General features: G+C 41.0%; 2 protein-coding genes across 2 annotated transcripts; one reads left to right on the top strand and one right to left on the bottom strand.

Annotated features, from left to right (window-relative positions):
• Nucleotides 1–265: 265 nt before the first annotated feature.
• TRAPPC3L (trafficking protein particle complex subunit 3L) lies at nt 266–21,734 on the bottom strand. Its single transcript, XM_009913853.2, has 5 exons — nt 21,413–21,734; nt 18,125–18,222; nt 15,113–15,212; nt 2,282–2,467; nt 266–1,226 (listed from the first exon to the last, which is right to left on the bottom strand). Exons 1-5 carry the CDS (start codon nt 21,452–21,454, stop codon nt 1,107–1,109), a joined length of 546 nt encoding a protein of 181 aa, XP_009912155.1. The 5' UTR covers nt 21,455–21,734; the 3' UTR covers nt 266–1,106.
• CALHM5 (calcium homeostasis modulator family member 5) lies at nt 2,882–9,821 on the top strand. The gene is made up of 2 exons (XM_009913851.2): nt 2,882–3,759; nt 6,670–9,821. The coding sequence occupies exons 1-2, from the start codon at nt 3,220–3,222 to the stop codon at nt 7,057–7,059; spliced, it is 930 nt and encodes a 309-aa protein (XP_009912153.2). The 5' UTR covers nt 2,882–3,219; the 3' UTR covers nt 7,060–9,821.
• Nucleotides 21,735–22,647: the final 913 nt, after the last annotated feature.

Below are 22,647 nucleotides of genomic sequence, written 5' to 3'. Positions count from 1 at the left end.
AAACAAGAGCTTTGGTGAGAAGAAGGTGAGCTGGCTTCATGGGTAGGGTACTGTGCTAGGACTTGGGGTGTTGTCCAACCCTTACCCAGGTATCTTGCATTACACCGGACAACACTAAACCTTTCCTATGACTCAGGTCTCTGTGAGGCTGCTATTTCTCTACTTCCCAGTCATGTTGTGGTAACAAGTCCACTGCCAAGGGGAAGATGCTCAACAGCCAGTGATGAAGGTCAGGTAAGAACAGACACAACGACCAGCAAACCAGTTGTGTGGCAATCTCTGAATTTTTATTCGAGTTTCCTTAGGTGAGTACAGATCCACAGTGACTACACATTAAATACGCCATGCTTTGTTCAGTTTGGTCATACGATCAGTGCTCCTGAAGAGAAGACTGACGTGAAAAGGGCCATGGCTTGAAGCAACACAAGCATCGGTGCGGTTGTCAGTGCTGCAGCCTGACGTGTGCATGGGGCTGAACAGGCAACGCCAGCAAAACTGCATGTGGCGCCTGAAAGAGCCGTAACGAACTGAAGCGGCTCCCGACGTCAGTGAAGCCGCATCCCTCTCTGGTTTCAAAGGCAGCAGTATGTCTGGTGTGGAGGACAGTGAGCGGCAAACCATTACGCATCAAAACAGGCACCTGACAGCGAGACACTGCACACAGCAGTCACAGCGGATGAATTCATTTTTCCTGACCACAAACAGCCAGGGAAATAAAGCACCGCTTAGCAAGCATGCTTTGAAACATTACCAACAAACAAAATGGGAAAAGGTGGTCATGTTTATCCAAAAACAGTTGGCGTCCGAATGAATATTTTGCATCCAGTGTGTACTAAATACTGAGATAAAACTTTCACTGAGCTCAAGAGCACGGTCATGCAAAAAGGAAGGGCAGGCCATTTTGATCTTTTACACTGGTATCTGTGTCACGACAATTAACATTTCTCTCCCCCCGCTCTGCCCCTCCTGCTCGCCACCCGGCTCTCTTCACCTTTCAAGTGTGCAACTGGTGCAGCTGGCTCAGCGAAGCCATTTTTACCCTGCATGTCTTCTTCAGAAACAAAAGGTGCAAAATAGCCCTCAGCAAGTTTCTCCCAATATTTCTTTCATTTATTTCTTTTGTGCTTTCTGTCTTCAGCCTTCCTTAAAAACGTAATTCCTATTTCTGTCACAGCATCGCCCTTCAGCCTGTCCTGGAGGAAGGTAACTTCTGCTGCTAAGTGAACCTAGAAAGAATCAGGTCTGATCAGTTAAGCAAAGAAATGCCCCGTTTTTTTCCCCTCCTCCAGTATAACAAGCTGCTTCTCTCTTACCACAAGGGGACCCCCTTTCTCAGGTTTCATAAGAAACAGATTTCTGGATTGTTTTAAAATGTCTTTCCCAACTGAGTTAATAAAAAGAAAGTTTATATACACTGGAATTTATATAATAGCTTACCCTTCATTCCAGTGCTTTGCTTTAATCCGAGAACCTAAATTGTGTACTTGATTTTGTGATCACAAAATTTTCTGGTCACGTACTGATACTTATGATAGAATTCTTTTGTTAATTAGTCTTAGGTACTACAATACTGAGACTGACATACATACATAATACTTGCACAGCTTTTGTTTTCTTGAAACATAAGATACATGACAAATTACATATTGACAGAAACATAAAGCAGACCAAAATCTATGTTTTTCAGAAAATGCCACAGAAGCTCTACGCCTCAGTGACTTTCAAATGATGCCCTTCGTTTACTCTTTTGTAAAAGTCTTAAATTTAAGAACAAAATTTGGAATCCATCTCATGCACTGCTGGTGCTTTGGCTTTAACGTTATACTCATCCGCACTTTGTTCTCCCTTTCAGCAGGTGCTGTGGTAACCTGACAATATTATTTATCTTCATGTATTTGGAAAGACTCAGGGATGGCTATTACCGGTTGCACCTATGCAGGAAAATGAGGTAGGCTGAAGGAGCAGCAGCAGAGTCCCCCGGCATGCCCCCGGGGCTCTCCGCAGTACGTGTTAGCTGGCTCCCCGCTCCCACTGGCTTTTGCACCCAAGTCAGCCATGGAAGAGCCACGCAGGGACAGTGTGGAGGTGAGCCAACCTGCGTGCTTCTCTACCTCAGGATCCAGGATCAGCCTGGCCCTCTTTTACTTAGGTATAGACATTTAATCTGAGAGAGAGATTCAACACTGCTAAACCTCCTTCATTTATCTGAGCAAGTGCTTTTGCTTTCCTGTGCCTCTGCATCTTAACAAAGAATGGAGAAAACAGACGTGCCCTTCCTTACCATTTCCAAGGCACCTCGAATCACTCCGCAGAGGAGGTTACAGTAGCAAAGTGATGCTCGTTCTGCTGGCAGCTCCTCCACAAAGTCCACTAGTGGGTTTTTGTCCAGGATCAAGGAGAATTCATTTCCTGCGGCACTACTGCAGCTCACGCTAGGGGTGACCCCAAGGTACATCTTGAAAGCAACCTGCAAAAGGATGAAACTCTGCTGCTTGAACTTGTTGTGTGCAAACCAGAGGTGAAACTTTAGGATGCAGCATTCTGTAGACCAGCTTTACCCCAGGAAAACAAGGGGAAGGGCCAGACAGGCTGGAAAGCAAACTAGATTTGTCTCTTCTGTGATCAGCTTGAGCCAGAGATGCAAATCTGGAGCGATGTGATACTCCAGGGAAGTACAGCAGAAGGCTGCTTATTCTGTCTTTGATGTTCCTACATTTACAACCCCATATGAAGTGGGTTTACTGTTATCACTTGTCTGCTTTCAGTCATGTCACACTCCCCTGGGACCATTAGCATCTATATTAGGTCCTTCACTACGTTGCCGGCAACTTTGCTAATCACAGCTCAAGAACTCCCGCAACTGGTGAGCGTGTGTTTTTACTCCGATCTCCATCTGCAGTCGCAAAAAAACCAACCCACCAAGAATGAGACTGCCAAGGCTGCAAATTTATTTGATTATATAGCGCATTGCTTGCTTTCCTTCTACTACTGATGAATGTTACTGTAAATGTGCAACATCTGCTGTGCTAGCAGAGAGGTCCCCTGTGAGCGCGCTTCTCCAGACAGTGACATCACGGCGTTATCTAGCCGGCGCGTATGCAGGCAGGCTAGCAGCAGGCTGTTCTTCCTCTGGAGAGCTCTCCCCTGCTACACCACTACAGACTGCTGCAACCGAAGATAAGCGTGTCTTGATTTTTACCTCTTTAGTGAGTACCAAACATGGATAGTTTCCAAACCATCCTGAAATTCTTTATGAACCGGAAAACCGCTATAGGTTACAGCTTTATGGCACTGCTGACAATGGGAGGTGAACGTGTGTTTTCTCTTGTTGCTTTCAGATGCCCCTGCAGCAATGAGAACTTCAGGTACGGTTTGGTATTTCTCTTCTCCCCAGCTTTTGTTTTGCTAGTTATTGGATATTTCTTGAACAGCAAGACCTGGAAACTCTTTACAGGCTGCTGGGTGAATCCCAGAAAAATATTCCCCAGAGGCAATATCTGCCATTGCTTTTACATCTTTGGACAAGTCACTTTAAACGCTCTGGTGGCCCCAGTGATGTGGCTTTCGGTGGCTTTGCTCAACGGGACTTTTTACGAATGTGCCATGAGTGGCTTGAAAAATCCTGCCTACTTAAATGCAGTTTGCGACAGCAAATCTGCGAAGTGCTTTGAAGAGCTACACAAGGTAGTCTGTGACAAAAGCTCCATGCCCTTTTCAGAGAGCGACGAACTGAAGCGAACTCTTCAAGCACAGTCCCAGGTAAGAAAAATAAAGAGCATTATGCAGTTTGTACTGCCGCTGTGATTTATCTGTTGAAGATCCTGATGTCAGATGCTAAGATAAAACCTTTGGTTTCACATAAACAAAATTTTGACACGATGCAGCCTTGCAAAATACAATCAATCTGTCTTTTAGTTCAGTTTGAGCTGTGGTGTACTTCCTGGGGGGCCCCACTGACGGCAGGATCAATAAGACCAGATAACTTAAAGCTGTCTTCCTGAATGAAGCCTGCTCTAAAGAGAAAAAAATACTGGATTGTTTAGGAGGCTGAATTAACAGATGTCACCCTATTAAAGGGGTCTGTCCTATTAAAAAATCCATACCACACTCTCCGATTTTATACCATCACAACCTGTAATGAAATCTTAGGTCACTAACAGTAGAAAAATACTTGAAAACAAGATTTGTGACAGATTTGTGACTGCTTGCATAATATGTTTCTGTTTGTGTACATGATGCCAGATGAGAGCACATTTTTGTCCTGCTTGGAGGAAGGAAGAAACACTAAAATAAAACACGCAGAACATGCAAAGCTGAGATCATATTATATTTTACTATATTCTTGTGATACAGTTCTGCTCACTGCCTTGTAATGTAAATGAATTCAGAGACAAAAAAACCCAACAAAACAAAACAAAGGCGGCGGGGGGAAAGACTACAGAAAAAGATGGAAAGATGATTGTCAGCAGGAAGGAAAAACACTCTGTGCAGCCAGCAAGTTTTTGTCAGGCAATTGTATCCATCTGGAACCATTTCCTCCCCAAAAGCCAGTTTTATTTTCAAGTCCTCATGCAAATAGGACTGGAATGCAGACAAAGCCTGCACTGCAGACAAAGCAATTTATCTGAGAGTTTTAGAAGGAAATAACAAATAGTACTTAAGACTTTAAGTTGTATGTATAGGAAAAAGTGAAAGACCAGTGACTCAGTTTATAGCATGAGAATACATGGGTTCATTCTCCAAAAAAAGTGAAAAGCTGCTAAAAAGAGCAGTTTCTCAAATACCCATAGAAATCACCAGTCAGTACAAAGTGACTGGAAAAAGAAAAGAAAGCGAAGCTGTTCTCCCATATCAGTCCCTAAGAATAATTGTTTGCCAAGCTTCTCTATTTCACATATGTCCCCGAGGAAAGTTTCTATATTCCCTCAGCTAAATACAGATTTTTTACTGGCGTTTATTTTTTTAACATCAGTGCAAGAGTTCACAAGAGAAAGGTTGCAGCTCTCCATATCAACACCATTAAAGCATGGGAAATCAGTTCCAGTTCATATGGGTCTCTGAAACCTAAAAGATTTATTCCATAGTGGAATTTGTTCCACTGTTTGAAAACAAGTTGGTTTTATTTTTTGCAAATGTTACACATTGCAGTGGAGTAGGTGGGTAAAACTATCAGCTAGGCCAGCAGCACTAGGCATGAAAAAATTGTGTTCACAATCTGCTCTCCTTAGAGGAGAACATCCCACAATAACAATTTCAAGCACATTTTCCCACACTCAGCCCTTGCTCTAATCCTGGAAGCAGCTCTTTATTTTAAAATGTTCTTAACAGAATTTTGTCAAACACTGAAGTTGCTACAAAAAAAAGTCTAGTGATGTTGGAAAAGCATATTCCAGCAAAAACAAAGTTCTCTGAAAATACAGCAACTATTTCTAATCAGTGTGTAGACAAACTGGGCTCTATTCCAGTGCCAACACAGACCTGCCAATGCACATGCTATTTCTTCTTTCTCATGCCCTCTCCTCACAGCATTCTCACAGGATTGGTCAAGAAGGTAATTTTAAACCAGTTCTGGCATAAAAATAATTTTCCACTACAAAGGGCTGATTCATAAAAAAAAAAAAAGTTCACAAGAATAGCATAGATTTCAATGAATCTCCTGGTAGAAGAATTGAGGAACGCTTTTTAAATTTAAGACCATCTTTTATATTCCTGTTAGCTAATTAATGCAGTTGTTGGTTTGGGGTTTGTTTGGGTTTTTTTTTTTTAATTAAAAAGAAGTCTGAAAAGAACACATCTAAAAATGGTCACAGTTTAAAAGGTTGAGTGATCTGGGACAAAAGTTACTTACCCTTTTTGGTTTTGTAGTTTGTCACAATTTAGAATTGTGTCTTAATCCTAATTCTTGCTGGGTAATTTTACTTAATGCTTTCAGGAGATAGCAAACCATTTACCATCTAGTGATTGTGAGATTTTATTCTCTCTGTGCACTTTTCCCTTTGCGTGACAGAATTCAGTAAGCAATTCCAATACACTGCATGCCAGATGGTTATAGTTTTGCAATAAACTCTCATCAATATCCTCTCTAAATCAGCCAGACGCTACTTCTGCTCTCAGGTCCGCTCTGTATAGCTCTGTATAGCTCTATTCAGCCATAACATTATTTGCTTGATCATTTAGACCCCTGTTAGATTTTTCTTCATGCACAGTCTTGTAGTTGAGGTCTGATTCGAGATCATCTGTCCCTGAACCTGCCATTGCCGTTGTGCTGGACATGTCACCTCAGCTGCTATTATCCAAGTTCCCTTCGTTATAAAACGGGACACGGGGGCAGCCAGACTCTAGTATAAGCCAACTTTTCTTGAGCATTTTACCTTCCACTGTAAAAATCAACCAGCTTTTGCCTTCCTGAGAAAGAGATGTCAAACTGAGCGCTATTGAGAAGCCTCAACCCTGACGTCTTCTGCTTCCCTCTGGTCCCCATACGGACGCCCCATTAACACTAATGCTGGGCACTGAATGCAAACTGGGACGAGACGCCCACAGTAGGGGACCAAGAGGAGCGGCAGGTCCTCCGTACAAAGTGTGGTCGCTCTGTTGGACACTCTTGATTTAAGTAGCATTTTCACTTGGGCCTTTTTAACCTGAAACTCATTTCTTTGGTTTTCCCAGATTTTAGGCTGGTGTGTGATCGTTACCACAGCTCTTCTCTCCCTGCTCACCACTTGCTGTGCCAGCTGCCAGTCGAAAGTCAGCCACCTCCAGCTGATGTTCTGGAGGGTGTACACGGAGAAGGAGAAGGAGCAACTGGAGCAGATATTCCAGCTGTATGCCACCAAGCTGAGTGAGCGAAACCTGAAGTGCTTTTTTGAGAACAAGGAACCAGAAGCGATTTCCCTGCCGGCTTTTCAGGCATGGGAAGATGCTTCCCAGCTCTACTCTTTCAGCAGTAGCAAACAGCATTATAGCACAATTCATAAGCTAGTTGAAGAAGGCCAGAAAGAAATCAATGAGGAAAGAGAGACAATGCTGGACTTTGCAGACAGAAGGGAGATACCATAGATAGAATATATTTTCAACTTTTTTCTATCTTGCTAATACAGCGTACTTCTAGCTGGTTTCATCTCTGTATTTTTTCACAGTGGCCTCTTTCTTCTTCATCACGTTCCCTCCTGGTTACAAACTTGCTCCAAAAGGAAGGAATGAAATTATTCCCCTACATCAGCGAAAAGGCTGCAGTCCTCCATGGCACCTAGGGTTCATGCTGTACTAATGTTGCTGGGTCTGGATCAAGAGCTGACAGCGAAAAGAGATGAATAATGACTCCTACAAGAGGTTTTTAACAATATCCTATGTAAAAGGTGCTATATATACTCATCTTATGTAAATCAAGAGACTATCATAAAGTAACACCATTTAATAGGTGTGAATATAATAATAGAAGGTGTGTGTGGCTTTCTGACAGCCCATAGAAAGCAGAGGTTTTGCTTCCAGGCTATTTCCAGGCCATTTGCAGGTACAGCATTTTTTTGAGGCACCAGTGGTCACTCACAGCATCTCAGTGTCTTTGGACTCCTGTTGCACCTAGAACACCACGGATGGTCACAGTGATCAGCCCTGGTCTTCTAGTCCCTGAGACATGGGGCAGCAACCTCCACTGACAGTGAGGTGCCAGGTAAATTTTTAGACAAATCTTAGAGCCGAAGCGTACCAAGAACTTGAAATTACCAAACGGTTTGGCATTTTCATGTTTTTGTTAAAAAATAACTCGCTATTTCAAAACATAATTAGTCATTGGTAGTGCTTTGTTACAACAATGAAAATGCATCACTGATATTTTGCCTCCGTAGAATACTTGGTATTATCTCCTCCCACTGGAAATTTCTCTTTTTACCTGTATAAAGCTCCTGTTTTGAGTGGGGTTTGGGCAGCAGCCTATAGAGCTGCTCTGGGTGCAGCCTATAGAGCTATGTATTATTGTTTGTACTGGGCCTGTAGCCAGTGCACAACAGAGGGCCTGGAAGGAAATTCCGCATTTTAAGACAAGAAAATATTTTTGCAACAGGCTGATTTTCATTTTTCTGAATAGCTTAGGAAACTTAGCGTCTGGAGCAAGAGGAACCGGCAGGCAACGCAGGTGAGGTGACTGCACAGTCAGTGCTTCTGACAAATGCATTTCACCCCAGAGCCCTGGGCTCTACCTCACCTACTTGGAATTCACCACGTGGCTCTCACACAGGGTGTCCAGAGTCTTTGCAACCACTGTATAAAAGAGAACAAAGCTTCTGCCAAGTTTCTTTCCCTGGGGTGACTGGGCAGGCTTTTATGCAACATTTTACTGCCAGTCTCCCTGAGTCTGCAAAGAATCATATTTTTGCTCTGCTTGAATCAGGCTCTTATCAACAAGCCAGGGTACTCTGCCCAGCTGTTCTCATACTCACTACACTTCTTCAGCAGGAAAAAAACATCTAGCTGCATTTATAGACCATTACTCCTTTTTAAAATAAAATCCGAGAGCTAATTCCACTGTCTGCTTAGAATCTTCTCTGTGTGGTTTGAAGAATTTGTGGTCTTTGAGCAAATGCTTTAAATTTTTTTATCCCGGCTGACCCACTTCGTAGCAGACTTAGAACATGTCATATGCTTAAATGTACCTGCTGCAGCTGAAAGCACAGAGGCAACACTGCCAAAATGAAAGTCACAACAGCAGGCATGTCTGACACCATGTCTGGCACGTACGCATTTCTCTCCCCAGGCTCCTCTCCTGGTATAGCAACTATCCAATTCCAGGGTACATGTCCCTTCCTATTTGTCTGCTTTTCTCTTTCTTTATGAGAGATGCCCCAACATCTACTGCCCAGTCCCCATCTCACCACCTCCCTGCATGCGAGGGGAGAGGAGACACCATCTAACAGAATGTCCCCCCCCGCCTGGGCCAAACCTCCCTTCCCAAAGCTGCCTTTCCACCTCCTTTCTCACTGACACCACAGAAAACCAAAGCAAGTAGGGATGCAAAGTAGGTTAATGAGCCGATCAAGGTATATGGGAAACAAGTGAGTTGGTGTAAGGATGAGGTCTCCACTGTGATACAAGAGCTGGGACACAGAGGCAAAAGCATAGCTGGCAGAGGGAAAGGTAGGAGGACAGAGGGGTCCCACGTCGGGCTTTTGGCACCCTCTTTTTCCTCAGGAGAAGGCTCAAAGCTCTGCACCTGAGTAGCCAGGTCCATCTGAAACAGGAGTGTTTCCCAGCCTGGCCTTCTCCTTTATCATGGAGGGGGAAAACCAAGGTGCATCCTCCTCTCCTCATCCTTACCCTGCTTCGTGTTCACAGGTGAACGCACGGGGAGAGCATCTCCACCTCCAAGAGCAGCTGCTGAACACTTAGTGCTGTAACATCTGCCCGGTAGGACCCTAAGTCTCTCGCTGACCCTCGTTCCCAGGGCTGCGCTCCTCTTAACTGTGTCATCTTACCAAAATGCCTGTGACTTAATGCAATTGCCACGCAGATAGACAAAAAGAAAAGCCAGTTTGACCCTATGTTTTCAGCTGGAGTCTGGTTTTGGCAAACTTAACCCTGTCCTTCAAGCAGTTGTCGCAAAAGATGTTTTGTATCAACATTGTCCTTGAATTGAAGTTCAGCAGCTACCGTGGCAGCTCAGAAAGAGGCAAAGGCTATTATCAACACTATCCAAAACAAACTAACTGGAAAAAAAAACCACCAAAGAGTAGAATCAACATTTTCTCTTGGAAATTTAGATTTTGCATTAACTCTGATGTCTGTCAAAATATGAGTGCACAAATAAACAGGAAACTTCTTCTCGATTCTGTGTGCTTTGTCCCTCAGTTTACTATTTCTTCCCCCCTGGGGGAACTCAATTTTCTCATTTAATTCTCTTAACTCTTCTTCCGCTATACAATAGCTGCTCTGTCAAACTTCAAGTCTTTGTTATAAGAACAAAAACTAGTTAACCGTGCTAGGCCCTCATATGCTTTCAATTTATTTTCAGCTGTACTTTGCATTACGGTATGACGAATCTGTCCAAATTCTATTTTTAAAATTTCCTGTGTAAAAGAGAACTTGCATGGAAACTATGCAAAACCAGTAGCTGGTTTGCATTGGGGCAACAAATTAAGGCAAAATTGCAAAGCTATAAAGTGAAAACTAAAAAAGTCTTAGCAGAAAAAAATAATTTAAGTACATAGATAAGTCATTCAATGAATTAGATATGAACATATTTTTTTAAACCAGGCTGTGACTGGACAGAAATTCCTTTAAAACTACCATACACAAGTTCTCAGAGGGTAAACCAAAGGCCTTTTCAGTCTTTCTTTGTGACTCTAAAAGACAGGGAAGTGGAATGAATGAGCGGTTTTGAAAGTTGCATCCATAAATCTTTCTCATTTTTATCTATATGAAATGGAAGAAAAAAAGAATATGTATTTAGACATGTACATAGACTCACCATTAAAATGACACCCATATAAAGCAAAAATCTCTCTTTTGAAAATGTTACTTGCAACTCTATGGGATTATATATTGCTTAATGTCAAACAAGAAATCTATGCAGTCAGAATTAAAAATGTACTACTGCTCTTTTTCAAAGTCTCAACCAGCATCCCATCTATCTCAAGCAGCAAGAATAAAATGCATTAACGTTTTGATGGTGCTCAAATACAGTCTAGAATTACTGAAATATTTAGGAGGCCGCTAACTTCTCAGTCCCTTTATATACTACTGGGAACTTCTCACTACAAAACATTGTATGCGGAAGTAATGTTGCAAAGTAAGTGATGATACAGACTGTTAAAAAAATTGAAACCATAATTTCAGATGACATAATAACAAGATTAATGAAGGACCAGAATTAATCTGCTTAGAAGGGGAAACGCAGCCAAAATAATATTTTTGGTAGCATACTTTTCATCCTTAGTATTTTTCCACAGTTAGTGTTTGGGAAGAGCAAGATGCTTTAAAGGTCTTGCCATCTGCTGCTGATTCCATGTACTCACAAACTTTTCTTTAGTCTTTACAGTGCAGCACTTTTTTTCATTTTACTGTCTACCACTTAGCACAGCAACCTGCTGTTTGCATTTCCCTCTCACTGCTGAGATCTGAAAAGCAACATTTACCAGCTTTGTAAATTCTGCCAGCTTGTGTCAGACTTTCGAACTGGCCATATGTCAATATATAGGGACCTCGTGTGGCAGGACCTCCCATGGGAAGGGGAATCACATCTCTTACCCTAACTCTGGGCTTGGGGGTGATGTGGTTGGATTACCCCAGCCCTGGTTGTCCCCAGGGACCTCTCTACAAGCAGCTGCAGAGATGTACAGTTGCGGCACTCATGGGGTACCGAGCTCCCACCATAAAGCCCACCACTCCAGCCACTGCTTTTCAGGAAGGGATATATTCTTAGGCTGTATTAGCACAGCTATGGAGCCTGTGAGCCAGCACTAGCTCGCTGTGGACCGGAGGGCATGGGCCGGCTGCTCCCACTGTAGCACACACAGACACCTCCTGGGGCACGGTGACATTGAGCTGTAGAAGGTAACACTGTTCTAGGATTAGATCTAAAACCAGAACCTGTTTATATTTCGCATCTCTTTCAATCAGATCAATGATGCTAGAGGTCTTATGAGGAGGAATTGAAGTAAATTTGATTTTGTAGGATTACAGAGCAAAATTATCACCCTCATTTCAAAAGTAATCCTCAGTTATACTCAGATCCAAATTCTGAATCCAGTCTTGGACATTACTTCTTCAGCTGAGCTTTGTTCTTAATACCAGTCCTCAACTGGTTTCCATTTTCTTATCCCAATTTGCCAGTGAGCAGAAAGCCTACTTTCACACGGCCTGCTTTATCTTTTTTTATTCTACCCCAACTGTAACCATGCAAAGTCACAGCACCAACACGAGAAGTCAGTGAGCACCATGGGAACTCAGTGCAGAAGGGCTCACTGTGGCTTATCATCAAACTGTTGGCCCTTTGCCAGTCCAGTATAAGCTAGCAGTAAATTCCAGGCTTTGCAGCCTGAACCAGTGGTTGAAGTTTTAAGCCCTCAGTCACTGTCTTAGGTGCACCTTTCCTCCAGTATTTATTTCTTAATATGGCAAGCTGGCTTTGTACTCCTCATTTGATGTTTTTTCCTTTGCTTCATCTCTTTCCATTTCTGCAGGGAACACCCACAGCCTGATCTCGCAGACTTCCTTTTCCTTTCCAAAGGACTGCAAGATAACAGCTATGTTTACAGAAAGTTCGGCTCTAACTACTTGAACTGCCTAACTGCCTTAATTACTTTAACTTTGAACTGGTTTTACTCTACACACTCATCCTCAAACAGCTTTCTACCTCAGAAGAGTTAGTGCAGTTAAGTATTTAAGTGCTTTGTCCTGGCTGAGAACACTACTGCTGAAGATTTAAAGAAATCATGTAAACAGCTGTGTAATTCTGAACAGGTCACTTTAACAGCATTATTTGCAGTTACTTGCTGGGTCATTTTACATATGTTTTATTGGTATGTGCCTCAGAAAAATGTGCTTGAAGACTATTTAAAAAATGTTTTGCCAAAGAAATGTGAAAATGCTTCCCATATCATATTTTTGCCTTGGAAAGGTTATACTCCCACTACAGAACTCCTTTTAGTTTGCTAAAAATAGTCTTTTCAAGAGACTGTGTGCTTTAAAGTTTGTTCCAATCTTTCCAAGTATTTTTATTTCTCTCAGTAAGTCTCTTTTGAAGTACAACCTGCAGAGAAATAGTGTCTTTTTCCTTACTTTGATGTTTAATTTCTCACTCCATATTTTTGTTGAATCCCCCGTACTTAACAATGATGGTTCGACTGTTCTAAAGCATTTGTAAATAAGGGAATCATGAGGAACAAGACCCAGAAAACCAGATATCTGGCATATACATGAAAATCCAGAGAAAATAAAGTACAAATACCACCTGAAGAAGAACATAAAGTGAACAAAAATGTGATTTTGCAACCTGGTCTCATTCTTTTGATGAGACAGTGCATTTTAATACAGAGATTGAAAAGCTGCTTGTCTCATGGTTTTCTTTCAGCTGCCCTCACTATCTCCAATGGATCCTCTACCCCAGCTCACCTCCTCCAGAGAAGGAGCTTTGTTGTACATCATCCTGATGTGAGACTCCAAAATACACTTTACTTCAGGAAGAAATTTAGTTTCCACTCTTTTATGAGCTAATGGGAGCTGGCTGGCTTTTAGTAATATGTCACCTGCTTCTGCTTTAAACCTTGGCAGATCATGGTGTATGTGTGTGTTGTGCACATGTGCGCTTTATAGCCCTACCAGCAACAGCAAATGCAGAGAGGTCCCCTCTCTGTTTCTGTGACAGCCATCAGTTCCTCTATGACAAGCATTTCGGAATGATAACATAACTTCTGTCCCTCCATTTCGGCCAGATGTAACGTAGGTATTTTTGATGTGGTTAATGTGAGCAGGATCATAGCTCACCTGGTAACAGCCACGTGCACTTTGAACTAAGATACTCCTGTATAACCAGCATATACTGGTGCCTTAGTTCACTGTATAGAAAGCCTGCTGTTTCCCAGTTCTGCAGTCAGCAGTTAAACATAATGCTCACATTTAGCTGATGCTGCTGGTAATTCTCAAGCAATCAGAAAGTATGCCAGGCATATTTTTGTTTCCTAAAATGAGCCAATGGAAATGAATCTCAGTTCAATTAGTTGATACCCTGATCTCTCCTCTTAAAACAAATGACTACCTAGCAAACAGTTCTTTGTTATGAAGTGTGGTTAATTTTTGCCATTGGGCAAGGCCAAGCCTATCTTCACTGGCAACACTTCATAGCTGAAAATCATAAAGGATAAAAGGGATCATTCACCATGACCTGAGCAGGTATTAGTCTGAGCTAACGCAGGATCTATGAACTACCACCTCCTTTACAGTGACTCAGCAGGCTGGACGTCCTATGGATTTCTCTTTGAGCTTCTCCAGGAAATCTGACTTGCCCATGGGGGCAAAAATACATCTTTAGAAACCTGTGTATTGCCACTAAATTTCCTCCTAGATCTTTCTTGTCTGACAGTAGTGTGAATGACTACTCAATAAAAGGGAAATTTCCATCAAAGAGGGCAAAAGTACCCACTCTGATTTTATCTTTTTAAATTTTATTATTAGATTTGTAGGTAGTCAGGAAAATGTTCCTCTCATTTTCCTTTCTTACAGTTCTTCTCTGCTACCACTGAGTCTTCCTTTTGCAGAAAATCCTGCAGCTTATCCCTAATATTACCATTTTAAGGTTAAAAATATCTAAGATAATTATGGAGATGCTGAGGAGATTCAGATGGCAGGAGTAAGAATATAAAAGTTTAAGATCTGTATGAGATGGTTAAGACTTATGCTCCCAGAAAAAAAAGAAAAAAAGTGAGGGAATATATGATTCGAAGTTTGTTAAAACTGGATCATTTTCTGTTGTTTGCTGCATTCTCTGGCAAGAGTAGAAGAAATCAGCTTAAGCTGCAGCAAACAAAAAGAAACTTTTAAATTATTCTAATGGCAAAACACCTCATAGGCTACTAGGAATAGAGGAATTTTAATTTCAGCTTAGCAACTGACTTTAAGGTCAGTTTAGGTCAGGGGTGGCAGCCTTTTACAGGTGGTATCCCATTTTGTGTTCTCTGTCCTCAACTCAGATATAAAACTAATACCCATGTGAATTAATTCTGTAGTTCTGATGACCCTTTGTGGTAAACTTATCACTGTGGGTTTACCAAGGCCATTGGCAAAATTCTTATCTCACTGAATATCACATTTTTTGTGTTCTGTTGAATGTGGTTTTTTTCCCAGCCTGATGTAGCACTATGCTACAGAGGTAGAAACTGATGTCTCCTCTCAAGGCCATCCTCTGTGAGCTACTAGTTGATATGACATTATAGGTAAGGAAAAGGCGGTATTTCACCCAAAGGAAGCATGGGTGTGATTGTAGAGATGATTGGGTTTTGATAAGACAATCACGATATAGCAGAAATGTAGGTAATCGTTCTGGAGCAAACTGATAGAGGAGGAGGGAAAAGGTAAGACCATTGAAGCTGATGAAGCTCTAGAGAATATAAACCTTATTTACCTGTGCAATCATGTCTGCTGTTTCAGAATAACTGCGGCACTTTTTCACAGCTGAACGAGCTAAAAAATCATCAATCAGCCTTATGCCAATGCCATAGCCCCTAAGGAGAGAACAAAGAATGTTAACATTCAAAATGGGGAACTTCTTTCCACCTACCATCTCCCTAATCTGTCCCTTGTTCTTTCTCAGCAAAACAGCTGCATGCTCTTAAATGAATGGCTTTGAGGACAACAGATTTTGCTGGTCTAGATTCTTCTTTCTACCACAGTTTGCAGCACAGTGGAATTGCTGTTCATGTAGTCATTTAAGGAATCACGCTCCTTTAAGCATGATACCCCTGGCAAAGATGATATGAAAGTTGTTTATATACACATTGTCTCTACATACATTTATATTTACATATATGAATAAATATTAGATGTTAGATATTTGAGTATAATATATAAACAATATACAAATAATACACCTGGTTAATACTACTTTGTCACTAAAAATAGGATAGGATAACATAGCACAGGATTTTCTCCATTCCTCTGTCATCCCCAGAGTTCATCTCACACCGTCTCTGTCAAGGAGAACAAAGCAACTGCCCCTTCAGGTCAGAGCATTCCCCTCTGGACTGGTATGGAGTTCAGCAAATCCTGGGCACCCTCATTGCAGCGTTCAGATGCCAGGAAAACCCATAGGAAATGGACTTACACCTGATCTCTTTCACTTTATTCTCTTATCTCTTCATCTCATTTTTTGCATTCCCTCCACAAATCCCTCTCTGTCTTTTTTTTAACATGTTCTCTTCCTTCATCTACTAGTTGCAGAAAAAAATCCAAAAGTTGCTAGTTAATATACAGTTTCAGTACACCACCACCTTCATTTTGTACTTATAACACTACAATTTCAGAGAAATGAAATAAAAAAGGATGGAAGTTAATAGAAATTTTACAAAACAAATATTCATGCCTAGCTCACACACATTAACAAAGGTCAGTAACTAACTACATAGTGTGCAAAATAGCTATGTCTCCAAGCGTTTTTTGAAAAAGGGAAAGAGATTGACACAAATGTTATGAAAGAATGTGAACTCAACTCAGAAATGTTTTTAGGGAATTTTTCATTTGCATTTCTGTGGATGTTGGCAGTCTCTGCCTGTTTGTCAGAGGCCCTACACCCTCAGCGAAGCAGTCTGAACTCCATGGAGTTTCTTACTGATTTTGTACCACATCTTTGACAAGAAGCCAAAAAGTGATCTGATGTCTAATGTGATGACAAGACCAAAAAGTGGTTTTGGCAGCACGAAGTTTAAAATTGCAATATGTCATGCAACAGAAAACAATGAAATATTTATTTATTTATTTATTTATTGCCTCAGTATCAATATCAATAATGTTGGTAAATACGTCATCAGCAGTTAGCAAGGTATTTATTGGTGATGTACATGACTACTTAGATCCTTTTTCAACTCTTATGCCTTAGATTTGCAAAGTCAAATGAATAATAAATTCACAAGCAGCTATTTGGCAACTGTACAGTGAAAAACACCCTTCTCACTACAGATTATATATATATACATATAGAAAGAGAGACCTAAGAATACTGTTCCCAACTGTCACAGGTTTGCTAATCTATAAGATTTCTTCCTCCGGCTGAGCTGTTTTCATCTTCACAGAAGTAAAGATGGCCATATTGCTTTAATGAAACCTGTCACTATTTTATCAAATCTTTATCAAGAGAAAAATGAAAAGATTTTATAAAAACAGCTATAATAATAAAAACACAAGCAGCAAAGCATGTCTCCACATCTTCCAAAACTACCCTTTAGTAATTTCTACCATAGCATCAGAAAGACATCTGTATATTTTTTAAATGTATGATTTTCATCAGAGCTGAATGAGGGATTAATATCAAGTAAACACCCGAGGGATGTTGTCCCTTCTTAGTTAGTGAACAAATTCTTTTTCTTTTTTATCATCAAGGATATTTTTACTCACTTCCATTGATGGCTATTGAACTATAGCTTGTTTGCAAGCTTTCAGATTAATAGTAAAGTGGTTAGGTATTCTGTCCACTGTGATTGTTGTAAATCCGTTTTGCATGTCTGTTTTGCCTGAAAACACAGGACTTACTCTTCTGCTGAAGATCTTGGTATATCTTCTTGTTAACCACCTCAAAAGTAGTTTCTTGCTGATTTTCTGTGATATTATTATTTTTACTGTGATAATGCCTAGGAATCTCAGTCAGGACAACAGGATCCTATAAACATCGAAGCTTCATTTTCCAAAGAGGTTATCCATGTAACAATCAGTTCCTCGTTGACCATTTGTGCTACCTCACTCATTGCTGTACGGTCTTTTAAAGGTGAGAGGCCCATCTGCCCCAAACCCCGTGAAGGTGGGGGGGTGTCAGGGAAGAGAGCCCGAGACACCCGAATTACACCCTCGGCAAAGGTGATCGATTACAGAAGGAGTCTGCCTATTGACTTAGTCACCGAAGCCAAATCCCTACAGCCTAGAATTGTGACTACTTCTTAGCTGTCCAAGTCACAAACCCGGGGTGTAGCTAGAGGAGGGGGAGCCACGGGAAGGCCACAGAAATGCGTGTTCACTAGAAAACACCCCTGAGAAACAAAAAGCTTGTCTACTTTGAAATGACATGGGTACGAAGATATAGAATAGAAGAGGAGAGTTAACACGGAAGTTGAAAATTAATACATGGAAAGAGGAGCGAAATTTAGAAGCTTGTATTACTAATTAGCTTAACAAAGGACCAACAAGGAACAAGCGTAAGCTGTCAAAACAGCCCTGACGCTTTTCTTCTGAGAATTCAAAAGCTGATGGTTGATCTTCATTCGCAAATTAGTGTTATTTCTGTTGACAGAATATTGAACCTTTTCCCCATGATCTCTGTAATCCTAGACAGTGCTCGAACTCATAAGATAACAGACATAAAGCTGAAAGGTAACATACAGGTGGACAAACAGCATTATCAATAAAGTTGAACATTTAAAGCAGTACTTACATTCTATCTAAACAGGTGTTGACATCTTCATCTTTTTCATAGTCCTTGCACAGCTGGGCTACCAAAGCCCCATACGTGAGTACAAAAAGTTCTCTGCTCTGCCAGAAAAGGTGGAAATCAAAAATGAAGCAGACTAGAATCAAACTTTTTCACACTTTTGAGCTGCTACTGTATTAAAAGCAAGCAAAAATAACATTTACGTTAATCAAGAAACTTTTGTCCATGGACATGTAATCACTGAAATCCACAATTCAAGTGTGACAGAGTCTGACTTGATCATCACTTGAGTCTCTGCGCAGAGACTTTGCTTGTCAGAAATACCATTTCTTGGGATACAGCTAGTTTCATCAAGTACATTATTGCATCCTATAACAGCACATATGTATGTCGGATTGATAAATGCTGTCAAATGCCATCCAAGATTTATGACAAGTGTTTAGCTGCAGGAAGAATAATTGAAGCAATTAGCTGTTAGCCCTTTTACAATAGGAACAACAGTGTATATACTGAAATTCCAGTTCCTTCACAAAGGTACGGTTGATCTGATTCAGATCATAAGCTGCTTCCCACCCACCCACTCCCACCCCCAAATAAAAGATTTAAAAAAAATTAGCTCAGAATAATGAAAAAAACCCCTGTCATTCAGCACAAGTGTAAAGAATAAAAAGCAAAGTAGAAAAGAATCAGTCCCATTGACATTTCCCCTTCTTTATCAAACTTTACAAGTAACTTGAATCACTATCAATACTAGCTCTCCAAATGCCTAGACAATCTCACTGTGACATTATTTCTGTATCTTAATACAGAAGATGTGGTTGGTATGGCTCCACCGCATGAGCAAGATGAAGGAGATGGGTGAGGATTACAGCCACCTGCCCAAGGAGCATGGAGAGCAACTGAGGAGATAAAAGGCATATCATGCACAGATCCTGTCACAAGTACCAATCTGGGATGGATCTTCAGCTGTGCGCCAACCTGGAGGAGAGTTTTCTTCCCTCCCTGCCCTGCCAGATCACCTCCATGGCATGGCAGAATTGACTGTCTTTAGTCAGAGCAGCAGCTGGCCTTTAGGGGAGAGACTAGGTTGACTCTCACTAAACTTCTTGGATAGGAATTAATTAAAGGAAGTGCCACAGGCCTGTGGCGTGTGGGCAGACTAGAGGTGATTTTTGTTTACAGCCTGTGGAAAAATGATAGTGAATACCAATGAAAACAATAGAAAAAATCACACAAGGAAAGGAAGAAGAGCTTGGTGGAAAGACCTCTTCTTGATCCCATTGAATCAAAAGCTTGGAGTTTAATCAATGTTCCCATTTTAACAAGTCACTGTTCAAAATCTTAAGTAGTATGGAACCATTTCTTAAACTCATCTTGGTGATAAGTCCTGTTTACAATAACATTGCACACTTTGCCAAGCACTCTAATGGAGTATATGGATGTCATACAGGTTCTGTATTCTAGTCTCAGAAAAAGTCTGTGTTGTAATAAGAAAAATACCTTAGAGAAACTTAATCATACTATATCAACATAATTGCATTTACCAGCCACTCCTGCAATCCATTGGAGTATTTTTTCCCATAAACTTATGTATATTAACTTTAATTATATTATAGTCATCCTTTTTTTTTTTTTTTTAAGTGGAGATCTCTGTCCCCTTTTCAGAAATTGGCACAACATTGTGCTAAAGCTTTCTGGAACTTCTCCACTGCCCCAACTCCTAGCAAAAACCACTGTTAACCATCCAGACAGCCCTAAGGCTCTAAGTTCCTGAAGAAAGACTTCTGTGGAATTGAACCATCCAAACAAAGAACAGAGATCTCTATCTCTGTGTTTCATTTAATGACTGTCTAACCACAGAGGCACATAAACTTATCTGTCTTTGATGACAAATCTCTCTAAGCACTTAGACCTCTGTTTCTGAACAGACCCCAGTCTCAGAAACTTTGTGCCCATCTTTCCTAAGCCTGTTCAGAATCTCAGCACTAGGGATAAATTAAAAAAATGCAGTTAAGTGTCCAGTGAGTGAGACAGTCACTTTGGTTTTGTTATCAGTCTTCTACAGTTGGCTATGTTCTATTTTCCTTTCTAGCAACTTCCTCTCTCTTCAATTTGTTATACATATGTATACTTACATACGTATGTCATAATTATACTTTTAGATACAAGCATATTCTCTTCAAGGCACAATACTATTATGGGGGGGGTGGGGAGGGGGGACTTAAACCACTGTGGCCTTATTTCCACGTTATGGCACTCTGGTTTTTTGGACTTGTCGCATAACATTCCTAAATGGTTAGAAATTTTCAACCACAGATAGAGATTCTGAGGAAATTTGCTATTGAATTTTTCGTATTTAGACACACCACTGCCAGAGGACAAGAAGGAGAATAACTGGTATCTTTAATGGCACAAAATACTGCTTTTGTGACCATGCAGTTTAAGAAGGCCTCTTGGGAAAATCTTGCATGCAGTATATTTAAAACAACTGCTGGAGCTTTAGGAGAATATTAACATGAAGTGCAGAAAAAGAAGGAAGTTTTGGTCTAAGTAACTTCTACTTGATAGAATTCTGTGCTATGTGATCAATGGTCAAAGTCAACACTCAAAGACAACGGTTACAGTTTTACTATTGTTTCCTCAGGAATCAGATTTTGGCCTTAAAGCCAGATGTTGAGATCCTGTGATGGTGCACTCCCTGTGCATACTAAAAATGCAACATTGGGAGGATGAAGAAGGACCCCTGCTCATGCAACATAACCCCCAAAAGAAGACGTGGTCTGGTATGCAGGAGGCACACAGTGGGTACCAGGTACACTGCAGCCTCAGATGAACCGTCTCTTCCTGGAACGATTCATGGGGTAGAGATGTGGCTGGTGCAGCTTCTTTCCTCCAACGCAAGAATAGAGTTTTGGCCTCAAGGATTCATGTTGAAGACAGGGCTGTCTGAAAATCATTTCATGTCATAGGCAAGGTAGCTGGAGAGAAATGAATGCTCCTAGAGCAAATCTCAGTGTTACTGCTCGGAGTCAAACAAACTCCCAAGTCCTATGGGCAAGGCTTTTTTTATGTCACTGCTTAATAGCTGGCAGCTTGTGGGCAGCTCACAAGGGGGTCCCACTGTAGCCATATATGCTGCCAGCGCCTCTGTTCTCATACTGGCAGACTCATCCCCATCCTTTCAGTACTTTCAGGCTATTTGGAAATATGACTGTACAGAACACATCAATACAATAATAGCTTATTCCTACTCCATGCACAATTTTAATTACACATTATAAAATATCTTACTATTTTGTGGTTCTCCTGCTTTCTTCCTGGTGGCCGAGACATGTTGCTTGTGTAACACTTGACGTACTTGATGGTCAGTTTATGTCTTTTCTTCCTCAAGCAGCATGGTTTTCTCTCAATCACTGTATTTCCTCTTTCCCTTCTCTAAAGTTTTCTCCTTTCTGCTCTTCTGCCTTTTGCAGGAGATGTGTTTGCTGCAGTCTGTAATGCTGCTGATGCTCCTCCTATTCTCTACGTCTACTGAGCCCTTTGGGAGGAATTTGGCTGGCAACAGATCTGCCCCTGTACACAACATAAATAACCGCTTCATCCATAAGAATGATTCATAATCAAATACACAGCAAACAGCCATGGGAAGTCAAACTGGGCAGCCCCAAGAGAGTCAAAGGTCTGACGTTTTTAGGGACAGCAGATTCATTCTGTTGTTTGTGTCAGGTTTTGGTGTTTGGAGAGTTAACAGAAGCTCCCTCTCTGAAGAATAAAAACACAATTGCAAGACACTGCTGCACAAGGTAATTAAAATTTGATCACTTTCAACTTAAAGGAGCTATAGACTTCTGTCTGCTCTGACTGCTTTAGTCCAGTGAGTTAATGTCTGCCTGGGCAGGAGCAGTATGGGTTACAAGGCACTACTACCACCATGTTCCTGCGAAGCTGGCAGGACACACCTGGAGTGCTCGGATTCCCAGAGGAATAAACTGTGTACCTGCTACAGCTGCCAGCTTGTGCAAATGGCACTTTCATTAATGATGTTCCTAGAGGATATTCTATCATTCTTAACCTATTATAACCCCTTTTTGTAAACATCCCTGCTATGAACATCCAGAAGGGTTCGGCTTACTTTTTCAGTTTTCCCCCAAGGCAAATTTGGCCTATTAGTTTAGATTCACAATAAATTTAGATGATGGTCACTAGTGAATTTAGAATTGAATCAGGTAGCTGTCTTTCCTCATAGGACTTATCTCCACATATATTCCCACTAAGTCCTCTCAGGAAAGGAAGTAAAAATACATGGCCTCATCTGATTGCCGTGCTGTTATTAAATTTCAATTAATTAATAGATTCGGTGCCAGAGTAAAATTACAGGTATTTACTACTCCAGGTACACAGAAAGCAGGAGATGTGATTCATTTGGGATACAAAGGATTAATTTGCTTTGAAAAATGGTAATTTAAAGTTATGACACAATTCAACAACAAAAAAGAGGACAGATAAAAGGATTTTCAGCTTTTTCT

Source organism: Haliaeetus albicilla, chromosome 17 (assembly GCF_947461875.1).
Source record: "Haliaeetus albicilla chromosome 17, bHalAlb1.1, whole genome shotgun sequence".
NCBI classification, from domain to species: domain Eukaryota; kingdom Metazoa; phylum Chordata; class Aves; order Accipitriformes; family Accipitridae; genus Haliaeetus; species Haliaeetus albicilla.
The sequence above is the reverse complement of the archived record's forward strand: the minus strand, read 5'-3'. Positions and strand labels throughout refer to the sequence as shown.